At 41.7% G+C, this 27,730-nt stretch overlaps 1 protein-coding gene across 3 annotated transcripts in view; it reads left to right on the top strand.

The window, feature by feature from the left end:
- LARGE1 (LARGE xylosyl- and glucuronyltransferase 1) overlaps positions 1-27,416 on the top strand; it is a 300,884-nt gene extending 273,468 nt beyond the window's left edge. For 2 of the 3 annotated variants that reach the window (XM_072870284.1, XM_072870273.1), the window contains 4 exons: positions 353-631; positions 7,037-7,183; positions 12,283-12,478; positions 16,722-27,416. In XM_072870284.1, the coding sequence (XP_072726385.1) occupies positions 353-631; positions 7,037-7,183; positions 12,283-12,478; positions 16,722-16,919 (820 nt within the window). In that variant the 3' untranslated portion in view covers positions 16,920-27,416. The remainder of the gene's footprint in view (positions 1-352; positions 632-7,036; positions 7,184-12,282; positions 12,479-16,721) is intronic. The other variant, XR_012043802.1, reaches the window with a different exon arrangement.
- The last annotated feature ends 314 nt before the right edge of the window (positions 27,417-27,730 follow it).

Raw genomic sequence — 27,730 nt, forward strand, 5'->3', positions numbered from 1 at the left:
TGGGTTTTCCTGCAGCATCAATGCTTTAGGCAGAAAGGATGGTGTTGATTTCATCTAGCTTTAAGTATCTGAGTTGTGGATGTGTATACCTGAGCTAGGGCTGTCTTAGGCTCCCTTGTATTCCGTGGAGAGAAGTAGACATATCTAGGGTACAGTTCATCTGTCCAGAAGGAGACATCAACTTAGATGAGATGAATTGTGCTGTAGAAATATTTATTGCTTTCCACAGCATATAAAGTGACCCCAATCTGTCTCACTTAGAGACAGATATCTGCATTTGATCAGATGAACCCAAGCAAAGAGTCCCAGACAGGGAGACAGCCTTTTCTTATTCTCACCCTTCGTCTTTCAGGCTCCAGATGCTTGAAGCCATCTGCAAACACTGGGAAGGTCCAATCAGCCTGGCACTCTATCTTTCTGATGCAGAAGCCCAGCAATTTCTGCGCTACGCCCAGGGCTCAGAAGTACTTATGAGCCGCCACAATGTCGGCTACCATATCGTGTACAAGGAGGGCCAGTTCTATCCTGTGAATCTGCTAAGGAATGTGGCCATGAAGCATATCAGCACGCCATACATGTTTCTGTCTGACATTGACTTCTTGCCCATGTATGGACTCTACGAGTACCTCAGGTAAATGGACAGTGGAGGGATTCCCACTGTCACACGTGTTTTCAGCCCCTCCACACCCCACCCTTCTCACATATTCCCAAAACAATGCAGTTTGAGCAGATCTGAAAGAGGCAGCTTATAGGTGTTTAAGGAGTGACAATGCCTAGCAAGGCACAAGAGTTTTTAGGTTAGAGGAAGGGGCTGGAACTAGAAGTAAAGCAATATGGTTATGAAAGAAAAAACTCAGATCTAAATGTAAGCCCTGTTAGCCATCAGAATAATTCCCTCAGAGCAGCAGAAGAATCAATTTGAAAATTGAACTGGACTAAGTATGTGCAAGAGCATCCTGTATTAGCAAAGATGTGAACCAGATGATGTCCCTGAACATCCCTGGTTCTTAATGTCAGTGACAGAAAAAACATGCAAAGCATTACTGAACTTGTTGTCCCTGTGACACACTCTTAATCCAGTTCCATATCTTGAAAAGAGGGTAATAGACTAACCAGCTCAAAAATATGACTGCAATGCCAGCACTTGTCAAGGCAAAATAATTAGCATAAGGAAACTGGGAAGAGTAACCTCAGTGTGTATTGTATCATAACAAATGTGAGCAGATTGGGCTGAGCAAACTACAGACCTCTGATCCATTAACTGAGCTTTTTTTAATAAAGACCTTTTTCCCCTGCAGAGGCTGGTCATCTGAGGCCAAAGCATAGAGCAAGGAGGACACCCTGTGGCCAGACAGGAGGATTTCAGTTCCTTAGTCCTGACCAGTTCTGCTTTTCAGCTCTGTTCTAATTTGGTAAAAGTTGATCAAAGTGTTCCAGTGAGGGTCTGCCTGTAGGCGATCCCTTTCAGTCTGTAGGCCCGGGGTTTTGGAGTGTAAAGGGAAATACACCTTCCGGTATTGTAAACTTATGGAGAAATTCCTTTGTTTCAGGTTTAACAACTCCATAAGCATCTTCTCACTTCTTCCTCATGTGGAGAATTAATTGCCTTTTTCAATTTCTGCATCCATGTACAGGGCCAAATTCACTATGGCTTTTAAGACACTGGATTTCAATAATATCATTGAAGTTTTATCACAGTGTGTCAGCTTGTTTCCCACTTATTTTAGGGATATTTCTTTTTGATTTGTGCTTTGAGGACTCCAAAATAATTCTGTCCCTTGCACACATTAGCTGTCTCAAGATTCACGTAGGGACAGTTGTTATTAGCTTCTCTGTTCTTTGACGTTAGTGTTGCACACTGTTACATTTCTTCAGATTGATGCTGGACACAGTAATCATAGCAGCTGTTGATACTGGCATGTAATACTAAAAATGCAAGTTGTTCCTCCATGCTGCTTCGCAGTGCACTGATGGGAGCCAGCACTGAAAGGAAGAAGAGAAGAGAGAAGACAGAATGATGTACCACAACATACTTAAGATATTACAACCATAGAAATAATTCTCCTAGGGTGATAATGTATTATAGGATGCACAGTGATGCCACCCATTGGTGCTGTTTCAGAAAAAAAACAGATTCACACTGAAAGCTGTTGCATCAAAGACCTTGTGTTATTCTACCAGCCTTTTGTGAGGCCCATACCACCTTAACTCTGACTGTGAGTCTCTGTTGCCTGGGAATATCAGAATTGCTAATCTGCTGCTACCAGCTCTTTAAAAAGGGATTGAATTTTTTTGCATGTGGACTAGAGGCTTTTGTTGCTTTTTCAATAATGATTTTTCTGAGCAAAATAGCAGGGAGGTGCAGTGAGATTATTTTAAATATGGATACCCTGTATCTTTCTGCATTGACTGTTCTTAGCACCTCTGCAAGTAGCTGATTAGTGCTATCTGTCTGAATGGCAGCAGTTGTTTGTTAGAGAGACGTACAAACGTTTTCATCTTCATTTCCTCAGATTTCCATAAGCAAATAGAAATAGTGTGGTGTTTCAGGCATCGCACTGTACAGGATGAGCCAGACAAGTCCCTCTCACTGCGAGTTTGCTGATTTATATATATTGTATATTGTGTCTCGACAGACAATATATTCTCAGAAAAAAAGGAATTTTGAAAAACATTTTAAACATGTTTTGAAAGTGTTGTATGTGAAAGGTTACGGCCAGTTTTGAAGGAGAATCTGATGCAGCTGATGGTTACCTGTCCCTCTAGGTATCTGTTACTAGCACTTAGATTTGTGCTAATTGAGCTTTTTCACAGCTGCCAAGTAAGGCCATTTCAATGCTTTTAATCTCCATCAACCCCCCTTTTTGTCCTACCTTACTCTTCTGTGAAGTACAAAAGGAAAGAAATGTATCATTTAAAGATTTCCTGTTTACAAAACTCAGACACTTTCATGGTCTGTGCTGAGTCAAAGTCTTTTGTCACCTTCCCTCATTAGTTACTGAGGTCATCTTGTCATTGCCCTAGAGGTAAAGGCTCTTTCTGGCTGCTACAAGTAAGGTGTGTGGGTCATCCTAAAGGTTCTTCTGACATAAAATAACTAGACAGGCTGCTTATCTACAGCTGTCACAGCTAGCATTAAAGTTCTTTCCTGACACATTTGTGTAAAACATGCCCTTCGCTTCCAGTGACACATTTAGCATGAACTGGGACCTGGCATCCAAGCTCTGTCCACAGGTTTTATACCTGTCCCCTGCAACATGAGTTGTGAAGTATTTCTCCTTGTTCTTCAGCATCTCAGCAAGAGATGCACTTCATGTTGTGCCTATTGTTATTTATTTGTTGGATGCCTTTGTAGGCTATGCATTCATTGCTTTTGCAGAGAGGAAGAGTGTTCTAATGAATTTAACAGTGGACTGACAACTCTCCAATTCTTACCACAAACTCTGTGACTGCCAAATTCATTGATCTAGAACTAACCACTTACCGAATCCTGATGGTGGAAGCTAATTTGAATTAATGGACTCTTTTTTTCTTTTTTTTTTTTCTGAATTCAGTGCTTTAGGATTAGGTTGCTAACCTTTCTGTGTCTGACCTTCTCTATCCTCCAGAAATGGGAATGATATTACTGTCTGCCCCCATGAGGATGAGAATTCTGTGTTAATTTTTGGAAAGGACTATGGAGATGAAAAGATTGGTATCAACATGCTGGATTTCATTAAACCTGTGAGGAGACTCTTGTGATTTAAGATTCATTTCTTCCATGCTTTGCGAAAAATAGGGTTGATTAGTAGATTTAGAAATTTAACCCAACCTTCACTGTGTCAGAATGACATACATCAGGTCTGAACACAAAGATGCCTAGGAAACGGTTTCCTGGACAACATTAGCAAAGAAAAAGCTCTTCATAAAATCATATATCCTTATTTTGGGGTTTGGGGAAAAGGACAGATAAAGGAAAATGGATACTGAATTGATATTACTGAATCCAAAAAACAGCCCTCATAAGGATAGTGCAGGAATTAAACAGTTTACCCAGAGCTAGTTTGCAAAATAACTAAATGTATTCCTTACATTATATTCCACGTATCTTGCAACACCAACAGTGAAAATTTTCCTATTCCAAGTATCACAGAACTAGTCAACCAGCAAATGGCACCTCCACTCAAAACAGAAAAAAAGTCAACCCAACAGAAAAGGAAAAGCAGATTTACTTCCAGTAGGAAGAGGTTAGATTTTCAACTGGTTGTCCAAGGAGCCGACTGTCAGCCAAGTTACCAGAAGAAAATGGAAGGTGGTGTTTTCTCTACCAAATCCTCCCTGCCTTTATCACAATTCACTCAGCCTCTGTTGTCCTTTGTCACTCAGGTTCAACACCTGGATGTCAGTGAAGACATCCTTCTTCCCCTTACATTGTCCTTTATGTCATCTAGTCCACATGAAAGGCAGGCTATTCTACTCGGAGGTCAGTGCTGCTGGACTTCTTGACTGAGTGTGTCTCAACTCCCAGCTCAGTTTTGGTGGACCCCTCCACTTTGGGCTTAACAATATACACCTCAAATGCTTGCATATCTCTTGAAAATATTTCTGCAGAGATTATCCTGCTATGTTATTTCACTCTTGAAGTACCTCCACTAGTTCCTGTGTTAGACTGCATCCACTACAAGCATCTTGTTTTCAGACCTCTGTTTCTCTCCACTTACCTAACTTTTCATATTGACCTTTGACAGTGCAAGTGATTTCAGCCTGTTGTATCAGTTTGTTCACTCTGCCTTTTGGTTTTCTTCATAAAGAAGAAAAGTATTCTTTCCAACAGTTTTGACATTGACACCTGTAAGAAATTTGCAGATTACAAGAGTAGGGAATGTGCAGAAAGGATTATTGATACCCACATCATTTTTGTGCTTGTATCCCATATCTTACAAAATGAGTCACGTTCAACACTAGGTTCAACACAACTTGCTCTGTCTGACAGTCTCTGCTGTTACCCTTGCTTGATACCTATACCTATTTCAGCTTTGTTCAACTTCAGACTGTGAACTTTGTTGGGCAGGATTGTCTCCTACTTTTTGACAGTGCCAAGCACAGCAAGGCCTTGATTTTTGCCTGGGACTTTTGAGCTCTCCGTCAAAGAGATAGCAACAGCCGTAAATGGAAGCTGCTGTTTCCTTGCAGAGCCCAAAGGGTGAGCATCACTGCAAATGTTGCCTCCTCCTTCCTAGAACTGAATGCCCAAAGCTGTACCGCTCAAGGCTGATAGATTGCACAGAGTCCAGAAAGCCTGAGGTGTTGTCAGAGAAACTTTGTTAGTGTGCCCTGGTTGCAGAGAAGGTGTGAAGGGGAAGAAACATTAAGAGCATCCTAAAGAATGGATGCTGGCACTGCTCAGCAATTCTGGAAGGTTGTGGAGGCTGATTGTGAAGGAATCATCTATTTACATGCAGATATCTTAGCCATTAGTGATGGTAAGGGAGAAGTTAGTGAGAAAAGTACAAAAAAGTTATAATAAGATGCTGTTAAAATCCTTCAGTTGTGAAAAGTTCACTGGAAAGTGGCAGGGGTTCTTTAAACAATGCAAACTTTGCAGTAAGGCGCTGAGAACAGATTTCTTTTTATAGAACAGGCCTATAGGGTGGTGTGAATTCTCTAAAATTCAGATTTTATTAAAAAGCCCTGCTCTTCTTCTTTTTCTCTGATGGCAATATAAATGAATTCTAGGTATTCTGGGCCTAGAAAAGTGGTTTATTTGGTCCTTCTGTTATTATGACAGTGATCCCAATTCCTTCATCTTATAAGGCTGTAGAGAGTTGCTGCTTGTCAACATTGTCCTTGATTGCTTGTTGCAGGAACATAGAAGTCAGGACAGTGAATCCTGTTAAGGGGAACTGACTTTGACAGGGAGAGAGAGGCATATTTCTCGTATGAAATATGAAGATAATGAAAGGAAAATCGAGACAGAGTTATTTCTAATGACAAGCATAGTAAGATTCAGTTTGGGGATGGAAGAGTAACTTCTTTTTCTTTTTCTTGGGGTTTTAGTTTGTTAGGAAAGAATAGACTGAATACCTCTGTCAGGCAGTGCGTAAGGTTGCTAAGCTGTTGCTCTCCTGCGGCAGTTGTCCTAAGGCCCCTGTCTGGAGAAGGGCCCTACTGTGCAAAACGCAGTATGTGCACACACACACACACTCACACACCGAAACAGTCTCTTCACTGAGCAACTTGCAGTGAAAGAAGGCAAAAAGCAAGGTATCTCAGCACATCCAGTGCACAGCTCTTCTCTGCAGAAAACAGCCTCTTTGCCCTACGTATAGAGCCAAGCACAAATGAGCTTTGATCTCTGGGCGCTACCATGCACATGATTAACAATAGTCAAAAAAATACTGCTAATTTACAGTTTTGCTGATTTACACCACGTCCTGTTGCAGTAGATCTGTGCCTTGCCTTGAACAAAGACCGACCATCATGGCTACAGTGTTCTTGAGGGCAAATATCTGGTCCATAGTGGTGTTAAGGTAATGCTCACCTTGCAGGACACACAGAGCTCTAAAGCAGAGGTAGAAAGCACATATGAGGGCACAACGTAGCACAGAGAATAGCTAGGCTGAAATGCAACCAAACTTTCTGGCTCCTCACCTTGTAAAGTCCCACTGAGTTCTGGATAAATCCCATTTTTTTAGAACTGCCATTGACTGGGCAGCTCTTTACCACATACGTAGTAACATTCAACTATGTTTCTCTTACAGAGGTGGTCAATTGGCCATGCTCACAATGCTAGTTCAGCACTGTGCACCCCTGGACATGTAGGGCAGCATTGATCAGTCAAACACATAAGCTCTTTTTGAACTGTGATTGTTCCCCCTGCTCTTAGAGCAGCAGATTCAAAAGGAGAGGAAAATATGAAACACCCCTGGGAAAAAATATGGGCCATAGTTACATTTACAGTATCAAACTGCCCATTCTCTGCTCTTTACTTTGAAAAGCCAAGTGATTTGATCAGTTTAAATTTTTCCTGCTTGTATTTGTTGTTTCTCTTTGCCAGGAAGTCCGTCATCCAGCTAGACCTGGCTAACACCAAGAAAGCTCTGATTGTACCTGCTTTTGAGACCCTACGCTACCGCCTCTCCTTCCCCAAGTCAAAAGCAGAGCTGCTATCTATGTTGGACATGGGAACCCTCTTCACATTCAGGTAATGGAAAGTACTTTTGTTGAACCTGTGGTCATTATCTCTAAAGATTTTTTTGATGTTCTGTGAATATTTGATTTTTCTCTCCCACTGTCAGCTGGCTAGCTCCATTAAGAAGCCTATTGGAATTTTTTTTCCCTTTTCATAGAGAGGCAGTGAACAGAATCATATGTGGATATATTCCATCTGTGAGCTCAGCATTTTATCTGGTAGTATAATCCTCTACTGAAGGACTTCAGTTGTTAAATTGAATTTGTTTTATTTTCATCATTTTTTATTGCGCTACAAAATCAAGCGCGACCATTACACTCATGTGCGTGTAATTTGCTTTTTGGCTGCCAAATACTATCCGGATAGCTGTGTCTCTCACGTGACCAAAAATAATTTCTCTCTGCTCGTTGGTTTGCTTCCTTACTGACTTACTGGAAAAACAAACGCAGGCTTGTCGTGTGCTCTTTTAAAGTGTGAAACAGCTGCTTAAATAGGTAGAGTTTCTCAGTGCAGAGGTAAAAGTGTACTCTGACTAGAAGTTGAGAAGTGAAGAACACCTAAATTTGGAGCTCCTCTCTGAAGCAGACTCCTTTTGTGTCTGCGAACAAGTCACTTCTATTATCTGCCAGACTCTTCAGTTTTAAAATGCAACTACCAGGGGTTAACTGTCTCTTGGGGGTGTGTGGTAAGGTCTGATTAGCAGACATTTGTAATGCATTGCAGTGATGGGAAAAACACAATATGGCCTTCTGATATTGCACAGAGAGGGGACTTAGGAGACCTGCAGTCTCTTCTGAGCTCCACTACTGCCCTGCTGGGAGGTGGTACACAAATCAGTTCACTTTCTTACATCTCTGTTCTCCATCTCTGAAATGCAGGTAGCAATGTTCACCTCTCCTTTTTACGGTATTTTGAGATCTAGAGATAAAAACTATGAAAAAGCTAGGTAATGTCTGTGGCCAGTGGAGCTCTATATCACCTCTTCCATCTTTCCCTTACTTTAGAGCTTTCCTCACACTTCTCCCATTCTCTGTGTTACACACCTCTCGTTGCAGCAGCCAGCCTTCCGTCATGTGGCCGCATGCACATGTCGCAGCAGACAGCCTGTGTGAGCCTGGAAAACATAATTCTGACACTACCTCTACCAGTGACGGCCTTGAAATAGAAACTTGAGGTGACTGAGAGAGGCGTGCCTCTCTGGAAAATTACTTAAGGATACTGATAGAGCAAGTGCCTTTCACTCTCCCACCATTCTTTAAGAGTCAAAGACATACAAATTAACAAGAGATTTGTTGATAGAAAATAATTGTTTCTCCCACAGTTGAAAGAAAAAATCCTTCCAGTGGAAAATAACACCCTCAGGATTTTCAGATGTTACATTCCACCAACAATCAAATTTTCATCTTGCACAGCAGTGCCTTTCCACTACAGATTTCATCTTCAAGCTATACAGCATGTTGGCGTGTTATGTACACAGCCAGATTTGCAGATCCTTTCTCAAGTCTCACTCAGGCAAAAATCTCTTTAACATCAGTGGGAGTTTTGCCAGAGCAAGGTTAAATAAGAATTGAAGGACATGCGGTCTGTAGCTGGTGTACATATTAATGTAGGACACATTTTACAAATGCTTCCCCAGTTTGCTTTGGCTCATTTCATTGCTCAAATCTATCAATAGCCACAAAGCAGCTGTGATCTGGGCTGAGAATTTCCACCTCCACCTTCAAGGTGCTTTAATAACGCTGCAATTCGAGACTGAGCGGGTGGGAGTGAGCTGGGGAGGACTGCTGTGACAGTGATTGCTGAGAGTGCCTGCAGCATCCCAGTCCCTCACACCACATGGTAGATTACAATCTTTCCCTCACTGAAATTGCTTTTGTCACCTCTTTTCCAAATGGTGACCTTTTCTACCTCTGGGCAGCTAAGAAGTACAAAATGGCTCTCAATTACATCCCCCAGTCAGCACCAGAAGAAAAGAGAAGACGTGTGAGCATCGACGGCTGGCAAGGTGTGCTGTATGGAAACCCTCCGTGGCAGTGGGTTGCTCTGTGCCAGCTTGCTGGCTTTGTTTGCAAGTGCTGGCTGTGACTGTGCCTTACAAGGATGTGTCCGCTCAGTGCCTGGGTAATAGCTGATGAACCACAAATGTACTGCCGACACAGCTTTCAGGCACAAGGAATACCACAGCTGGTAGAACACGCATCCTACTGAGAAATCATAACCAGCAACAGCTGATTAACTAATTAACTGATTGCATCCACAATCCAGCAAAATGTTAAGCATCTGAGAACAGAACTGGAAAGTTTTTCTTTCACCAAATCATCTCTCTCTCTGAAACGGGAAGCTTTGAGGGACAAGGCAAGGAGGAAGAACACTCTGAGAAGAATAATTATTTCGTTTTGATAACTTTAGAAAAGTTTAATATAGTTTTGAAATTTTATTTTAAATACAAGCAATCGATAATGAAAGTAAGATGAAACATTTGACCCAAAGCAGGGGGGTGTTGTGCAGTTGTGTTTCCATGAACCGTAGGAAAGAAACTCGTCATCATTTTACGGACATCAAATTATTTGGTTTGGATTTGTCAAGATTGCCAGCATAGTGAAAAATACATTGTTCACAATTTTCACAAAGTTCTCCTGGGAGTCAGTGAGATTGAGTGCGGCCTTAAAATTCAATGTGCATTTAAATCTTGAGTGAGAAGGGCCTAAGCAGGAAAATTAGATTTATTCATTTGTCCTGTGAGACGGAAGACCAATACAGACAGTGAACCACTTCTCACAACTGCGTCACTGAGAGTAAAGTCTGTTGGAAATGACTCACTCTTTTATGGTAGCTTTCTCTATATGGATATCCATATAATGATGTCTGCATATCTTACTTTGCAGTACATTTCATGCGATGATCAGCCATTGGCCAAGACCTAGCTCCAGCAGATTATATGTGTGTATGTAGATATATATGTGTAGACCCATATATATTGTATGTATGTAATCCTGAACTCTCACAGTTTTGTTTCCAGTCTATTCCTTTATAATTAGCGTGTGCACACCTTATTTGAGCATCCTGTACTAATTTTCCTCTTTGTCCTGACCTTAGCCATCATTTTGTCTTCCTTTCGCCCTCCACTCATCAGTCACTCTGAAGAGGCAAGTACATCATCTGTGGTGTCATTTTGTTTGGTACAATCAGGTCTATTCTTTCCTTTCTGCTTTGTTTTGTCTCTCCAATCTCACTTCCATATTTTCCCTTCATTGTCTCTTCCCCTTTTTTTTTTTCCTGCTGGTCAGCTTTCTCGACTCACAGAGGTTATACCTGAGCTGCTGTAACTGCTTACACTGCTTTCCCCAAGAAGGGTGGAAAGAAATTGATGTTTTTATGGTTAGCATCATGTTCCCCCCGCCCTGTTTAGAGTGTTACTAGCATAGCAGCAGCATTTGACTGCTGCTCTGCAGGAATCTCTGAATTAACCAAAGTTTGTATGGGGCTTTGAAGATACAAATCACTTCATAAGTGTTTAGTAGTCATTATCATTATTATCATAATTAATTTCAAAATGCCAGAGGTAGGATGTTAGAAGATACAGCATCTTCCACAATCCCATATCATTTTAAACCCCACATTGTGGTTGTGCTTTTTTCCAGCAGAGGTAGCTGCCCATTAGTGACTGGGTACGTTACCAACTCATTGAGTAACGGGATAGGCTTTTTGGAGATGATTCTAAAGGGCATTAAGGATTGTAAGCATCTTTGTGAATCTGGTACTGGTTTCTAATAACCTCTAGAGAATTAATTCACTATCAGTTTCTTTAATACAGAAGGGCTTTGTTTTTCCAGGTCCCCAAGCCAGATATCTGAAAGTGATGCAACCTGTTTGCAGTTTAGAAATGCAGCCTTCAAAGGACCATACGTTACTTGGGACCCCAGTGTTATCCTAATAATTCTGTCCTCCTGCACTGCCTCTGAACAAGGAGAGCCAGCAAAGCTGAACACCTCTGTTTTTCCAGTTATAAGCCATACGAATATACAGTCAAAGTGGAAGCTCCTAGGTTGTGATTTTATGTCCCTGTTTTTAGCAATGGCTTGCAATGTTCTGAGAATTTCTGGGGTTGAAGCATTACCTCAGGTCCTAATTCTGCAAATATTTAACGCTCAAATCCCTTTACTTTAGCACATGAGTCATCCCTGTGAATTCAATGTACCTTACATTACAAACTGGCAGGATGTTTGGTTTGCCCCTTCTGTTACACATCTCAGAGCGTTGTAATACAGATGGCCTGCTATGCCTTTGTTTCATTATTTAATCTATGAGTCTGAGGAAAGAGCCTGTCTCATTGATTTTTGGAAAGGTGTAAGAAGAATAAGTAGGTGAGAGAGTCATTGACCCTAGCACTAATGGGGTGGATTCCAGCTGTGCTTGGAAGAGACCTGCTGTGACCTAAACAAGATTAACAAAGTATAAAAGGATCTTTTTCTGTAAATCAAATTGATTACCTTACTTAGGATCACATGGGTACTCCCCACAATGTAGAAAGTACAGCAGAAAGCCTTTATGTAATATTTTACTTATTAATTTAATTATGCACTTTGGCTCCTGCCATAGTAATAACGGTAATTAATAAAACAGAACATCTATCCAGAGCTGCAGGTGTCTCTCATACAAATTATAAAATTGCATATAAAACAGATCGTGAATGTCACTGTGGTGTAGAAATAGCTAATTTTAGGGACCTTGTCTGAGCTACAGAATTTCACACTGATTTTAGAGCACTGATACAGATGCTTGGTTGCTAGGAACAAGACACAGCACTTTGTAGTGCAGATGAACTGTCTGTGTACTTTGTAATTGTTTCTCACATTAGCGTTAGGTAGTGTTTTCACACTGTCCTTCACCAACTAGATGTGTTTAAGCATTGAGCACATAGAGGCTCTGGGAAGCGTGCTGGAAATAGTCCTAGAAATTGCCTCTGATATGTCCTGAAAATGATGATGTGAACTGTAAGCTAATGTCCTTATTTTTGAGCATTTCATCTAACAAGTAACATTTTGTTGCCTCGCCAAGATGCGTTCTGTCTAATTGCTTCCCCACGACTGTGACATTTATGTCTGTTTAAGGTATCACGTCTGGACAAAAGGGCATGCGCCAACGAACTTTGCCAAGTGGCGAACGGCCACCACTCCCTACCGCGTTGAGTGGGAAGCAGACTTTGAGCCATACGTTGTTGTGAGGAAGGACTGCCCAGAGTATGACAGGCGGTTTGTTGGATTTGGCTGGAACAAAGTAGCTCACATCATGGAACTGGATGCACAGGTGAGGAGACAACACCTGCATGTCTCACCCAGGGCTGGGCAGCAGGGTTTTTAAATGAAATCTGTGTTCTGTAGAAAGTCTTCAGGCTTTGCATCACCAAAGTGCTCATCTGGCCTTACTGAGCTCCTTAATGAGTGCTTCTTGAGTTGGGAACACTTACTTTAGTCCTTGTCAAGCATTAAAAGGAGAACTGAGTCTGAATTAGTTTATTTGTCAGTGCTGAGAAAGTTGTTGTCTCTTAGTGGCACAATGCTGTGTGCCTGCCTCCTGCCCAACAGCGTGCCTGAGCATTGCAGCACTCGTTGCCAGTCACCTACTAGGGGATCTGTAGACCTAGCTGGAAGTTTTTCAATTAAATAGAGGTTGGTGAGTCCCAAATGCTAATTTAGAATTCAAAAAACAATCTTAAATTGAATCCAAGGCAAGAATCTTCAATTTCTGGCCTGGATTTACAGCACATCTCTGCAAAGACAAGGACTGTACATTTTCAAAGTCTGGCTGTGCGGCAGACTCCAGAGGATCCAGGCACTTGATCCTTGGGCTACCTGCTTCTGGCATCTGTGACTTGGGATGGAGCTGCTGGGCAGAATATATAAGAATAAGGATGCAGAGAAAGCTCAAGAGACCCAGACTGGCACTAGAGCTCTCAGAGCCAAGGTCCCTGTCACCGACCTAGATCTTAGAGACTGGCAGTGAATGTGGCTCTGTGGGAGCCCGGTGCTACTGCTCACTGAAATGGCAGGGTTTGCATCTCTCTGCTGTTCTTGGATGTGAAGATAACCACTGTGCTAATCAGCAGGGTCTGGGTCATGGCATTTCTTTTTATTTGGGGTTTTTTTTAGTTTGGTTTCAGTCCCAGTTTTTGAACTAGGAGCATTTCATGCTAAGCAAAACCCATACTTTTTGGCCATCTGTATCCTCCTATGCTAGCTTCTGCTATGGATCTGGAATATAGCTGATCCTTCTCTGCCCACCTCTTACCAGGCATGCAGCAAGTTACTGGGAGATTGAGTCTCTGGGGTGTGGGCTACAGTGTATTTGTGTGCTGGCACCTATGTGGGAGGGTTATTTTCTACTTCTGCTTACAAAACCACACGGCCACCTTGGGCTGGCCAACACTTGCCCTCTGTTTGCAGAAGGACATTCCCAACAAATTAGTACCTACTTATGTTGAGAAAAAGTTATTACAGACTAGAAAAAAAATTGTCCCTTATATTATTGTTAATAATAATACTTTGCTCTGCTATAGCACTTTAATTTTCCAGTGCACTTTCCAAACACTAATCAATTAACCATCAGTTATGGAGAGTGCCAGTGTAATGATTTATTATTTGTTAATCTGGGTAACAAGGCTTATGTTCCCACTGGCAGCTCTCAGCTAGCACTCACAATTTAACTCTTCTGTTCAGAGGCATTTGCCCAGCATACAGATTCACACATGGGAAATGGGAACATTTTTCAAAGTTGATCATAGCGCAGATATTTTAAATGGCCATTGGGTTGGAACTAACTCTGGGGAATTGTTTTTCTCACTCTTCCAGCCTTAAAAACATTCTCACATTGAAAAGAAGTTTCATTTTCATCTGTAGCAACATGGGTATTGGCCTGTTCTCCCAGAAAATCAGCCTGGAGGGGACGTGGGATTGCACAGCTACCTCCCCCTATGGCATTCCTCTGCTCCGGGGTGTCCACAGATCAGGTTGCTGCCAGCTGCTTGGCTGGCTTCATTATCAGCAGGCAGAGCAGCTTCTCGATTGAATTATTTCACTGCTCCTCACAACTGCAGTGTCTGTCAAGAGAACTGTTTCAGACTCCTTAGCAAGGCCTCTGCCACTACCATCCTTCAGAGCAGCACACAGCGTGGAGATAATCATCATTATTATTTTGGGGGCATGCAGATGTCCACTGAGCTGGATGCTGTACAAACACATAGATAATGACAGTCTCCATCTAAAGAATTTATAACCTGTGATGTAGGGACAGAGGTTCCTGCAAGTGCATTGCTTTCTCAACAGACGTTTCCATGTAGTAGGGGTGGGTCATTGCGAAGCCTTTCCCTGCTCTTCCGGTGACTGTGGAACTAGACTGTGAGCAATCCTTTTTCCAGGACCCCAGCCCAGCATCTTTCAAAGGGGCTTATTAGCAGCAGACTTATAAGGTTTTGGAAGGCTTTATGTGCCTGAAGGCCTTTTGGAGGGATGGGAGCACCGCTGTGCTGAACAGTTTACACTGCAGAGCATAGACGGTCCCTGACCTGCAGGATTACAGACTTGAGATGCAAACAGAGAACAAAGAAAAGATTGTATGAGGGGGATGCATCTTCCTCTGAAGCTTCAGCCCTTAGTTTTAAGGTGCTGTAGAGACGTATTTTATAGTTTGTAGTTTATCAGCTCGCCTCACTCCATTGTGCCAGCCTTTGTTTTTGTGTTTGGTTCTCCATTAGTTATAAGCCTCTTCCAGCTAAATAAGTTCTGCCTGTGAGCTTCAGATTATTTTGCTCTTGCTGTATGTTTGTCACTCCAAACAGAAGCTCAGAGGGGTCCATTCCCATATATGACAGCATCGTAATTTGGCACAAAGATTTTCCACTTTAGCACTGTCTGATAGGGAACAGGCATTCCCATAATGAGAAAGGAGCAGCCATACAGCTGCATCTGCACCTAGCTGTCCAACACATGCTACTGTTTCATAGGTGTCTCTGGGAAGGCACTGCAGTCTTATCTGCACTTTGGGCTCACCAGTACCACTGCCTGAGTTGAGAAATGGATCCACATTGCATTCTGCTCACTTTTTTCCATTTTGTTTGGGCTTCATTTTGGGCTGTGTTGCTCAAACACTTGGTTTCTGGTAGCATGGTAGCCCAGCAGCTTTCGGTCTTTTCTGGGTTGATTATATTTTGTTAGGTGAAGAAAGATTTATAGGTGAAACACTCATGTGTATTAGCACAAGTCTGTTCTCTCCCATAAATCTCTTTCCCTAATAAAATATTTTGGAGTACTCTGCCTCTGTGCTGCAGATACTCTGTGTCTCTGCACAGACTCCTAAATCTACAAGTGACTGGACTTTGCAAACCAGGGGAAGTTGTGCACCATTTATTTTAAAGCCAGCATGCTCTGTGGCTGTTCCTTCCCTGCCCAGTGTCTTATGCAGAGATGGCTAATGAGTCAATACAGCAACAGTTGTAAATAGAAGCTGTGTGAGGACAATAGGAAATTTGCGTGTGGAGGCTTCAAAGTTTCTTTGTCATTTGCATCCCATACAACTCAGACGTTTTGAAATTCCATATGAAAAAAGAGGTAGCATCCTTGTGGTTAGGGTACTTCACTTGGCTACAGAATACTGAGGTTCACATCCCTTTTCTGCCCAGTTCCTTGCAGGAGCAGATACCTGGTTCTTGCACATCCTACAGTAGTGAACTTTCAGCTTGTCTAAGAATCGGTTTTTGTCTAGCTTTGCTCTAATGTTAATATATTTAATTATAAAAATTGAAAAAATCTAACAGGAGTAATTGAGACTTAAACGAACCATCATTTTTAAGAACAAAAATTGTCAAAGAACTTGGTCAGGTATAAATAAAGAGAATTAGTGAAGTAGTTTTAGAGGAGAGGGGGAATTAAAACAGTATCTCATACTTTGTAAGGAGAACTTAATTTGCGTAAAACCTTCTCAAAGCATATGGAATTAGCAGGTCCATTTTCACACATCGCCTATAAAAGGTATCGTATTCCCCCCTCATTTCAGGTTTATAAATAGTTTTGGACAGTTTTCTGTCTGTAAGTATCTTAGTATACAGGCAAAGCAACATTTGTATTGCAATGGCTGCCTTTGTAAATACAGCTTATTCCAGCATCCCAAACAAGAAAAATTGTAGGGGCAAAAACATGCTTTTGCATGGACACTTGAGACTCGTGCTGTGTGCAGTCACAGCTGTGTTGGTTGCAAGCACACTACTGCAAAATCTGTGCTGCAGACATGGCTTCAGGCATGCTTTTTGTACTGTTTCTCCATCATTTGGCTTACAAGGAGAAAAACATTTTAAAAGAGAAAGTAGATCTTCCATAAAACCAAGAAAAAGCAACTTTAAAAAAAGAAGGTTTATTTGGCATATCTGTATGGGTTTGTTGTTTCCGAGACCCACACTGCACTGTTACGTGATGGAGCATGTTTGACTGTGGAGGTACAGGAGAGATGCATTGCAAGAGGGCTCGGGAACACCCTCACAGCCCGTGTCTTTCTCCCCCAGGAGTATGAGTTCACGGTGCTGCCCAACGCCTACATGATCCACATGCCGCACGCCCCCAGCTTCGACATCACCAAGTTTCGCTCCAACAAGCAATACCGCATCTGTCTCAAGACCCTGAAGGAGGAGTTCCAGCAGGATATGTCACGCCACTACGGCTTTGCAGCCCTCAAATATCTCACGGCAGAGAACAACAGCTAGCACAATGGAGCCCGTGTGCGGGAAACAGGGACACCGGAGGGAGGAGCCACTCAACGTTTGGGGCCCAGTCTTCAGACTTCGAACTGAGAAATACTTTCTGTTTTTATATCATACCCGGCAGTTCTAACAGTAGAAATTTGAAGTGACATGTCTTCAGACTATGCTCATTCGTCCCTTCCCCAACTACCCCAGGCCTTTCAGCTTTAGCATTCGTGAGGTGTCAGCGAGAGGGGCGGCCACGTGCCCGCCATGCCGCCGGAGGTGGGGACTGGGCAGGGGCTGGGAACGCACACTGCTCTCCTAACTGCAGAGCAAAGACAGACCTTCAGAATATAGGATTTCATGTTGCTATTTAATAATTTGACATGCTTTTTATCTGTAAAGGAAGATCTTCGGGTCGCTGTCCTGTGAATTTCAAATCTGCACTAGTCTAAAAGGGAACTTTCACCTGTGAACTTTCACAGGGGCCCTGTTAACATGGATGACCTTGTTAATGCAGGATGAGCCAAAGGTCTGAATTAGCCTTGAAAACGAAGGGGACGCTTATACAATACTGCACTCCAGAGAAGGTGTGTTACTGGTTTAGGTGTATACATGATACCGGTTGGTCTTTTATTCTCAAATTAGTTGTTTTATCAGGAAAATCCCCTATACCCCACCCTGACTTTTCCCCAGTCCTAAATGCTGCTCCTTTCCTTGCCAAGGAAATGTCTCCCTTGTGTTTCTTTCCCATCTTCAGATCTGGTGGTCCAGTTAAGAAGATCAGTAGCACTGCCAGAAAGTGAACAAAACTTGTCAGTGTAAGGTCTGTTTTCACCAGAGCAACTTGTTCGTGTGTGTCTTGTAAAATAAAGGGCCTGGCTGTAACTCTTTATCTTTTTTAGGCAAGATTGGATTTTCCCTATAAGGCACATTGTGCAGGGGGATATTGATTTGTAGGCTCATTTCAGTGCATGCCCGTCCGTGAAGGCGTTGGGCCTTGGGCTTTAAGTGGACTTCTTTGCTGAACAGGGATTATGTATGCCATGCTGAACATGGCAACTAGTAGCCTTGGTGCTCTCCTGCTGCCTGCTGCAAGGTCTCAGAACTACTTCGTTAAAGGAGTTTATAATTAAAAGGAGCAGAACTGTTAGGAATAAACTCCCCATTCGAGGGGGAGAAAAGAATGTGTTGGGAATCTGAGTGTGAGTGTTTGCTTGAACGTGGGATGGTTAAGTTCACAACTTCGGTACACACAGGAGTATGCTGGAGGGCGGACAGGAAAGCTAACAAGTAAAATGCAGAAAACAAGACACTGGACTTTCTACCATTTTCTTTATTCTTCAGTATTAATGTTGTGTTTACATGGGATGAAGAGATGAGGTTTAATGCACTACCCCTTGCAGGGCTATTTGTAATTTCTGTTGCAATGTTAATAGAGAAAGCAGAAACAACTCAGTGAGAAATGCGTCTGTCTCCCTATCCCAGATCCCCATACAACCACACGTACCAATACCACTGCCTGAGTTGGGAATGGATCCACATTGTGTTCTGCTCACTTTTTTTCCATTTTGTTTTTCAGCCACTGGACCTTCTACTTTCCTCCTCACCTCATCCCTCTAGAGCTTGGTTTTATTTCTAACCTGACATTTTGTGAGAGCTTTCTGTTACGGTGGAAACCACGCGGTTAAACCAGACATTTAAACTACAAATATCAGTTCATCATGCTGTGTATATATAAGAAAAGCCAAAAAAGGCAACACCTTTGACAAGAAATAAAAAGGGGCGGGAGGCTATATGTAATTTTCACTTTTTCCCCTGGCGGGTTGGCTGCATAAGAATACATCACTGCATAATTTTCCAAAGTGCTTTTCTTCTGTTCTTAATGGCTTTATGTAAAGATTTACATAAAACGCTGGGAAGAGCTGGAAAGAAATGAAATGAGTGCTCAGTCCTGGCTAAGATATATTTTTTAAAAAAAACCCAAAATCTTAACTCCCCAAGTCCCATATTACTTACCATTAAGGGGCCAGGTCACTGCATTTTGAGAATAAGAACCCTGCAGCACAGAGTCCTGTTGATTAGCTAACGTGCAGAAAGATACCAAAAGCTGATCCTAAGAGAGGCTAACACTGGTTGTACCTACATAAAATCTCCAGTCAGAGCTTCAGTGTGGCTACCATTATGTTTCATATGTATTAAAAACTTTCATTTCCAGATGTACAAGTCTCCTTGGCTTAACAGTGTTGCCCAAGGATGGACTGGATTGCCCTGCAGCAGCATAACCTGTAGCACGGACCTGTGTGTTGTTTGGGTGTGCCATTATCAACAGGAACATTATTCTCTCCTCAGTGGTCGTGAGATGCAGATGGGGGAGCAGGGAGGTAATCATTTGCTACTTGGCTGTCTGTATAGCGAGTCCTGGCACCTCCCAGGTAAGCTTAGGTGTGCTGGCTGGTGTAACCAGCTCGAAGATTGGTAGTAGGTTCAAAGAGCCCCTGTTTTTCCCTTAATAGACACTGCACTGACTTGTACCTGTCATGTCATGTTTGTCTGGGCGCTTCATAATTTGGGAGGTGTGGGGCTTGGGTTTTTTTAACACATTTCAGCCAATTTACATGATAGCAAATTAGGATTACATAGCTGTCTGTAACTGCCAGGGTTCCTCCAACACCATGAAAAAAACAACAACAACAACAAAAATCCCCAACTCAGTTATAACACTGACTGTCTTCCAGTCCTCTGCTGTAGTAGGTATTTGCTAGCAACTTTGTTACTTCTCAGTTTTCTCCTGAAGTCTTCAAGAAATATCAGATAAACCTGGTGACTTAATGCCTTTGATTTATTGATTTGTTCCACCAACTTCTCTCTTGAGTCTTCAGTCTATGACCTCTCCTTATCTTTGATATTTGGAAAGTGTGAGTCTCTCATTTAGGTATCACTCCAGCACCCTCTCTGGTGAAGACTGATGCAAATAAATCATTTAGACTCTTGGCAATGTCCTTATTGTCTTTAATTGTTTCTTCTACTTACTGTTTGGGGTGGCCTACCGGTTATCTCCGGTTTTCTGCTTTTGGTGTACTGAGCAAATGTGTGTTTTCAGTTTTAACTTCATACTATTTGCTCTTCAAATTCCCTCTTTGCTTGCTCAAACTCCATCTTAACTATTACATACCCTCCTTTCAGCTTTACAAAGTTTTGATTTCCGTTCTCTGAAGGTTTCCTATTTGGCCTGAATAACTTCTAAAATTTCCAGTTTAGTCATACCAGCATTTCCTTGTCCTTGTCTTCCATTTATCTAAGGGAATACCCATATTCCATGGCTATTTATAAGCCCTTTCCGTTTTTAACCTGAGGATTTCAGTTTTTTCTTTTTATTTAGGGCCACTGATTCTTTCTTTAAAAGGAAAAAGAGGTTTTTGTTTTTAAATTTTTATATCAAATATCACCCTACTAGGTTTTGGGTGTTTGTATTTTCCTCTTTAACCTTCCTAAATGCTAACCTTTTCCTAGTCAAGGGATCAGAAATAAAATCCTACAAAATTATTTTGTTCTTCTAATTTGGGGTATTATCTTGACACATTTTGTTCTGTGTCTCCCTTTTCCCTTTCCGCTCCAAAACATTGACACATGTGAGTCACTGCAAACTTTTCAGTCCCCTAAGCCCCTTCCAGCACCAGAGCCTGAACTGTGTATTTCCCAGCACGTCCTCACATCCCACCACATTTCAGACGTAATTATTGTGCCAAATAATAATCTGCTGGCTGGCACCCAATCCTACTATTTTTGTTTTCATGCTTCTCCCTTTGATATAACAGGCTTTGCAAGTTTAAGTTTTGGGCAAAGCACTTGCCTTTATTTAATGCCTTATTGTAACCCTCTAATATGTTTCCATGATTTCTCTCTGTTGTCACAGTATATACCTTCAAACGTTTGGCTATAGTTTCCATCCTATCATTTTCTGGCTAAGGGTCATCTACCATTTGCCTACCTGGCAGACCTAGAAAATGTCTTTGTTTATCCCAAATAGTCCTTAGTATCTATCAGGTTTTTTTCCGAATCCTCCTTTCAGTAATTCCTTCCAGCCTTGCTAGTTTCCTATGTGAGCAGTCGGGTTCCACTTCATAATTTGCAATTTTTATTCTATTAGTAATCATCATCTTGGACTCAGTGACATAAAGGAATTAGCAGCTGTACCTGCAGTTCCATCACTTTTGTTAGACTGAATATCAGATATGCTTACATTATTCCTAAAGTACTGATTTTTTACCTGGTAGGCTTCATGTGGTTTGTATGTAAATCATAAACTGCGTTTTCCTTTTACTGCGACAAGTGGAGGCACTTTGTAGTGTTATTTGCAGTAGCTATTGCAGCGGAGTAAGCCCTGCGTTGGAGGGAAAAGCACAAAAACCTTGTCAGAATTGTAGCTACTGTTTCTCTCCGCAGGGGAAAATAAGGCCCTAGCACAGCTGAACAGTTTTATAAATGCCCTGCACAAAACACATTGCACATTATTTTCTGGTAGGTATAATCGTACATCGTCCAATTAAATATGAAAAATACATTTTTAATGTTCTCATTTTTACATGCAATTCTATCCAGAAGATAATGCATTTCCTTCTGCATTGTGCCAGTTTCCCCCATTACTCCAGCCTGCCTAATAGCCCCATCTGTTTTTGGCTGAGAAAGATTAATGACCAGCAGCACTAGGAGTCCTGGCAAATCAGCAGAGATATTACTCTTAGGCATTGCACAGGACATTCCTTCCTGCTCTGCCAGATACTGTATGGGTGTTCCTCAGGTTTCAGTGCAGCAACAGGGAAACACAGCAAGCTGAGCAAGTGGGGTGAGCATCATTATTTATGAACTTCAACAAGGTCTAATACATTAGATGGTGGGAGTGCAAAAAAAAGAATGTATCATTGTTAGCTGAAAAAATATTTCAATTTTAGGAAAAGCAAGCAGCTAAGTTTCTACAACTCCAGTAAGTAAGACTGGAACAAATAAGTCACTAGTAGACAATGACAGCAAATAACCAGTATTTCCACTGCAGCATTGAAAATGCAGAAGCATTGATAGCTAAATGAAGTCATTTTTACAGTAGTAATACATAATGTATGTCTAGATGGTATGTTTACATCCAAACACTTAGGTGAATTGGGGATTGTTTGAAGATTGTTACTTTGGTTCACAATATAAAATTAAGTTTGGAAAAGCTTCTGGCTGTGCACAGCAAATTATAGCTCAGGAAATGCTTACAAACCTGGTTTTAGAAATGCCTTGCTTTCACAGGAATTTGTTTTTGTCAGTAGTTATACATTCCCAAAACAAGGCACAAAGTCCTTGAGAATTTCAAAAGGATCTATGAACGTGTAAGTTGGCTGGAACATTTTCCTCTTATGAATACTTGGGATTTGGGGTTTGTTTGCTCTGCAGAGTAGAGTTGTTATGATCAGTTGAAAAAATAATCTGGGAATTAGTAAGCCAGCCAAATATTTATTTGTGTGATGGATCGTATGAATGTATTTGTCCAGACATGTTAATGGGTACTGCAATGCAAGTGTTAGCTCATTAAGAGTGTCAGGATGCAAAAGATCTTAAACCCAGGCTAAGAACTTAGTATCTTTCCAGTCATTCTGTGCTGTAGTTTCCCCCTATAGGATGAGAACAGCTGCCTGTCTCCCAGCTAATTACTGTTTCTGTAGGGTTAAAATGTCCTAAACCTCTGCAACATGGACTCATGGGAAGTCACTGTGCACGTGACAAAAGCTTCATTTGAGCTCCATGGTCCTTTGCCATGAGATAAAAGATTTCAATCCAAAAGAAATAGTTCTAACCTGGTGGTAATTGTCCAATCAGGCGTGTAGACATCACTCTCACCAAATATATTCGAGAAGAGGTCCCCAAACATGTGAGGCCAAGTAATTCAAGCCAAGCTAAGCCTATTCCTCAGTATTACGGCAACATAATTCTCAGACAATGGACGTGTGAATTTTCAACATTAACCAACATATCACAAGACTCCTGCTAAGGCTGCAAAATCAGTCATGTGAAAGTTAGAGGATCTGAAATGTCAAGTTGCTGGTGGAGCCAGTGATTTGCTCATACAACTTCTTTCTGTCCCCTGGTACATATGTAATAGGACATAGTCTCTACACAATCATTTCCTGGGGTTTTGGGTTTTTTTTTGAGGACTCCTCTTTCATTCTGTGCACAGAGTGGATGGTACTCAGGGAATGAAGCAGCTGGGCGATACTTCTTTTTAACTTTTGCTCTCATTGAGCTTTTCATAATATGATAGCTGCCTTGATTCTGAGCAAAGCCAGACTTTTTTTTTCTTTTTTTCCAAAGCATAGGTTTAAACTGTGATTTAGGAAAATCAATTATCCCCTGTGCTCTCAGGCTTTCTGAGCAGAATGCCTGCAGTTCTGTTCTACAGGCTTTTCTTCTGTGGAGGGAACCTACGGAGCTGATGGAAATAACACACTCGGAGGCCTTGTAGCACTCACCCACAATCTATGAATGCTAACAGCTGAACATGCAAGACTGATGAATCCCAGCTCTGTCCAAGCATGTCTGCTCCCCCTTTGGGAGCACTCTAAAGGCTATTGGCACAGTCTGTCAGGAAAGCAGTGAAAAGATGGAGTAAATAATTGGGGGGCATGAGGGGTTTGTTTTAAGTAGCCAAATTTCCAGAGGAATGAGAAAGGCAAAAGCATTCTGAGGTCCCTCAGAAGATCTGTTTGTAGGATCTGTGGGTTGAACTAAGCTCATTCTGGATCTGTGGCATTTCCTATCCAACACTGGCCAATGTGGCCCACCTGTAGTAAATTCTGTGGGTTGTAAAATTCATGAAAGTCAGCACTGAGATTAAACCATTCTCAGCTCAAATATGTTTAATTTGTTTCAATTCTTTGGATTCCCACATTGCTCTTTTGCTGCTCATAAGAAAAGAAGAAAAAAAAAAGATAATAGCAGCTTGATAACAGTAGGAGTCTGACTACCCAGCCTTTTTTAAATTGTCAGCAGTGGGGTCAATGGTTGGGGCAAAGCTGGAGTTAGCAAGGTTCGCAGAATTTCTTCTTTTGATCTGCCTGTGGATCTGTTGTTCCAGCGGTGCTCTCCAGCGATGCTATAAGGAAGGGAAAAGCTGCCTAATGCTGATTGATCCATGAACTCTTCATCCAGTCGGAACTAACCACCAGCAGCAGGAAGGAAGCTGCACCACTGTCTGCTTTGAGTTTTTTAGATGGCAATAGTGAGTTCAGTATGAAATCTATTATTCTGATAGACTTTGCTGAGCTTTTCTGCATTTTAGATGTATACTCGCTGTGAGTGACAGAGGCCCCTTGGGGTTAGGGAGAGATGGGACTCAGCAGTTTGCTGGTTCAGAAAGAGAACAAGACGTGTATATTTTCCCTCGACACCTTGCCCAGTGTTTACTAATTATATTAGCACCAATTAATCCAGCTGGCCTGAGACTCGGTGTTCAGGCTGGGCAGTAAGCTTCTGCTCTCTGTGTTGATAACAGAACAAACAGATGAACAAAATGATGCTTTCTGTCCATAACATCAATTAATATTGCCATACAGGTTCACATGGCTCATGGAGAGCTTACATCTTTTACTTTTCACTGTTAGGGTTTATTCAAAGAACAGCAAAGGCAATCCAAAAAAAGCAGTGAGTTCTGTAAGGGACCCACAAGGATTAACATACATGAAGATTCATCAATGCAAAATATCCACCAGGTTAACCTGCCAGCTTTTGTCATGAAAGCAGAGAACACAGACACTGTCGTCTTCTTTCTGATTACACTTCACAGAGCAAAACAAGTGCATGTAATAAAAACAACTCTGAATCAGATCACCGAAGACCCAAACATTTTATAATTTTTGTTGCTTTCATTTCCATTTTCATATGTGAAACTAACAGTTTGCAAAACTTCTTTATTTTCTTAGGCTGATACAGCTTTCTTCCCCATCAATAAGACTTGCAAATATTACAGCATTGTCTGGGGTGAAGAATAGAACTGAGGGGTCATTCAGATGTCCTCAGCACCACTTTAGCACAGAGCCTGGAGAATTTTCTTTGCTTTGTGCTATCACAGGTTTTATTTCTATCTTAGTAATGTCTCTTCCAGTAAGTATGAAAGACCACTGGCTTGTGCTGTACCACTGCATGAGTTCATTACTAAGGCAATATCAACGCACTATGTTTCTGGCATGGCACCTGGGCCTCCACACAAATTTATTCTGCAGGGTTTTCTTCCAATTTTAATCTTCAAGCCTACACGTGAGAGAAAAATTCATCAATTTGAAGCTGTAAGAATGGGATCACTATGTTTTGTTTTATTTTTAACATATGCATATTGTTCAAACTTTTCTGTCCACTACAACTATATATCTTCCAGAAAAATATTGTTTTGAGAGGAAGAGAGTCATTGCAAGGAATCCAATGGGGATGAAATCAGCAGCATTTGTAAAGATAAGTAACTTAAACTGTAAGTTTTAGCACAAGTTTCTACAATTTACAAATTTGCTACGATTTTTGTAGGGCTCAATTTCAGGATCCTTCCTCAGCCAGCCCATTCTAGGGTTTTGCCATTTTTCTCCACATTCCCAATCTGCTATACACCTAAATCCATGTTTATACCAGCCTTCGGTAGGTGTTGGCAGGTATTTCAATGACAGTATAGACACTTTCCACAGTGTCAAGGTCTGGATATGACTATTACATAGAAAAAGACATCTCTCTATTGCTGGCTCCCTTAAACCAGCAAGAACTCATTTTAAAAATAAGAGAAAAACAAACACTTGGGCTGCTGGGGAAGAGGAGAGAGAGAGAGACTTAGGCCTTTAATAGTTAATGCCAAAATAAGATCAGGTCGCTTAGGACCTGACACATTACTACAACTTGGTCGCCATGCGTAAGACAGCAATGGTGACTCTGTGTGGCTCTGGAAGAAACAATGACTTTAGAAGACTTGACATAGATCATTTGGTCTGAGGCCACAGGTTTTGTTTTTCCTATACACTTGAATTGCCTTTCACAAAGCCGTCTCCCATTAGCATCATTCCCAATGGGCCAGCACTAACTAGCATAACAAGTCTATAAACACTTCCTTTCCTTCCAAATTCACTATAGATCATGTTGGCATCACTTATGTTGGCATGTAGGTTTCTCCGCCCTACAGCAGAGGGTCCAAAACCTGAAGAAAGGTAGCACCAAAGTGATCTAAATACCAAATGTACCTTGCAGTGCCAGAATCCCTAGGCTTTTAGGTGCCCAGCTGGAAGCATTCAGGCCCAGATTCATGCCATGCAACTTGGCAGCTGTCTGAGCCCCACGATGTTGGAGTTGGTCCATTGGTTTCCTTTGATAGTCAATGGAGTGAGTGGGACTTCTGCAGAGGGCATTTCTGTTCACCTAAGCCCTACGTCGCCCTTTGCTCTCTGACTAGCAGAAAAGGTTACAGTGCTGATGGTCCCCACGCAGGTGCCTCAGATGTAACCTGCCCGAAGTAACATGGGACAGATCTGGACCAGTGAGCATCAGTTTTAGAGCTTACCACCTACTCATTTAAGATTGCAGGTGTCGAAATCCCCTGGAAGCTAAGCAGTAAGTGCTACAAGGCCATATACTCAATATTAGCTGACAAACTTGAAAATAACAATCTATATGATGGAAAACATGTGGGCAGATCAGCCACGGGAGGGGGGTGATCTGTGGACTCCAGAGATTGTGTTACGCATTGTGACAGCCAGCTTGTGCTAACAGCCAGGAAAGCGCTCATTTTCAGCACGAAGCTGTGGGCTTCATGATGATGGTTAAAATATTACCCCTGGCATTGCTGGTCAAGTTATGCAACGTTTCTGTATTATCACTGTGTAGCTCTGCCGAGAGCAGCGGCAGCATTTGCAATGTCTCAGCCAGCACTTTTCCAAAAGAGCAGGTAAGAAATCTGTGAGAAAGAAGGAAAAAAAAAAATACCAACAGCCTTTCACGTGTCTTTCTTCTTATGAGTCAAACCTCATTCCTTTCCTGACATGACCAAGGTGATTCTACATTCTCCAGGGGAAAACTGGGATATCGCAACCTTTAAGGTGAACCATGCATGAAACAAGTCTTGTCATTTTCTTGCAAGGCTTGTGGCACTGAAGGGTTTTGAATCTTCAACTCACCACCCTGTCAGTACATTATCTGACTGGCTGGCCTTCTGCTTGAACTAGTACTGAACCCTTTTTGTTTCTTTCCCTGGGTTGGGGAAAGATCCTTGAGTAACATTTCAGGAAAGAGAAACAAAAAAATGTGGGTTTTTTCCTACTGTTGCCCCATCTCCCAAGAGCCTCCCCCTCCAGGGTTAAACTGAGGCAACTTGCATTGGGCACAAACCACTTAGTTTACATGTATGCTTCAGTCCATGTGTAAGTTTTCTAGGTGACAATTTTATTGGGGAAAATGCTGTTTAGATTGTGTGTGCAAAATAAATGGCTTGTAAATATTTAAAAAAAGGTTAATTTTCGGTTGTGCAATAAAATTGTGAAATAATCCTCTCAATTCCTTCCAGTGTCTGACTTGACGTGCTGGTTTCAGAAGCATACCAGCTGTTGTTTCTTCAGATGGAAACAAAAAAAGAGAGGTCGTGGACTGTTTTGTTTTCATCTTTTAGCTTTTTGTTACTTTTTAATTTTGCATTCTCCTTCCCTTTAATCTGGTTTATTCCTCCAACCCTGGTTCAATCAGACACATTAGTACAAGGCTGTTCCCACTGAAGACAGGTGAGTCATTATCTGCTCAGAGTTAATCATATGTTTATCTTCTTTAGTTGACCT

Source organism: Ciconia boyciana, chromosome 1 (assembly GCF_034638445.1).
Source record: "Ciconia boyciana chromosome 1, ASM3463844v1, whole genome shotgun sequence".
Classification (NCBI taxonomy): Eukaryota; Metazoa; Chordata; class Aves; order Ciconiiformes; family Ciconiidae; genus Ciconia; species Ciconia boyciana.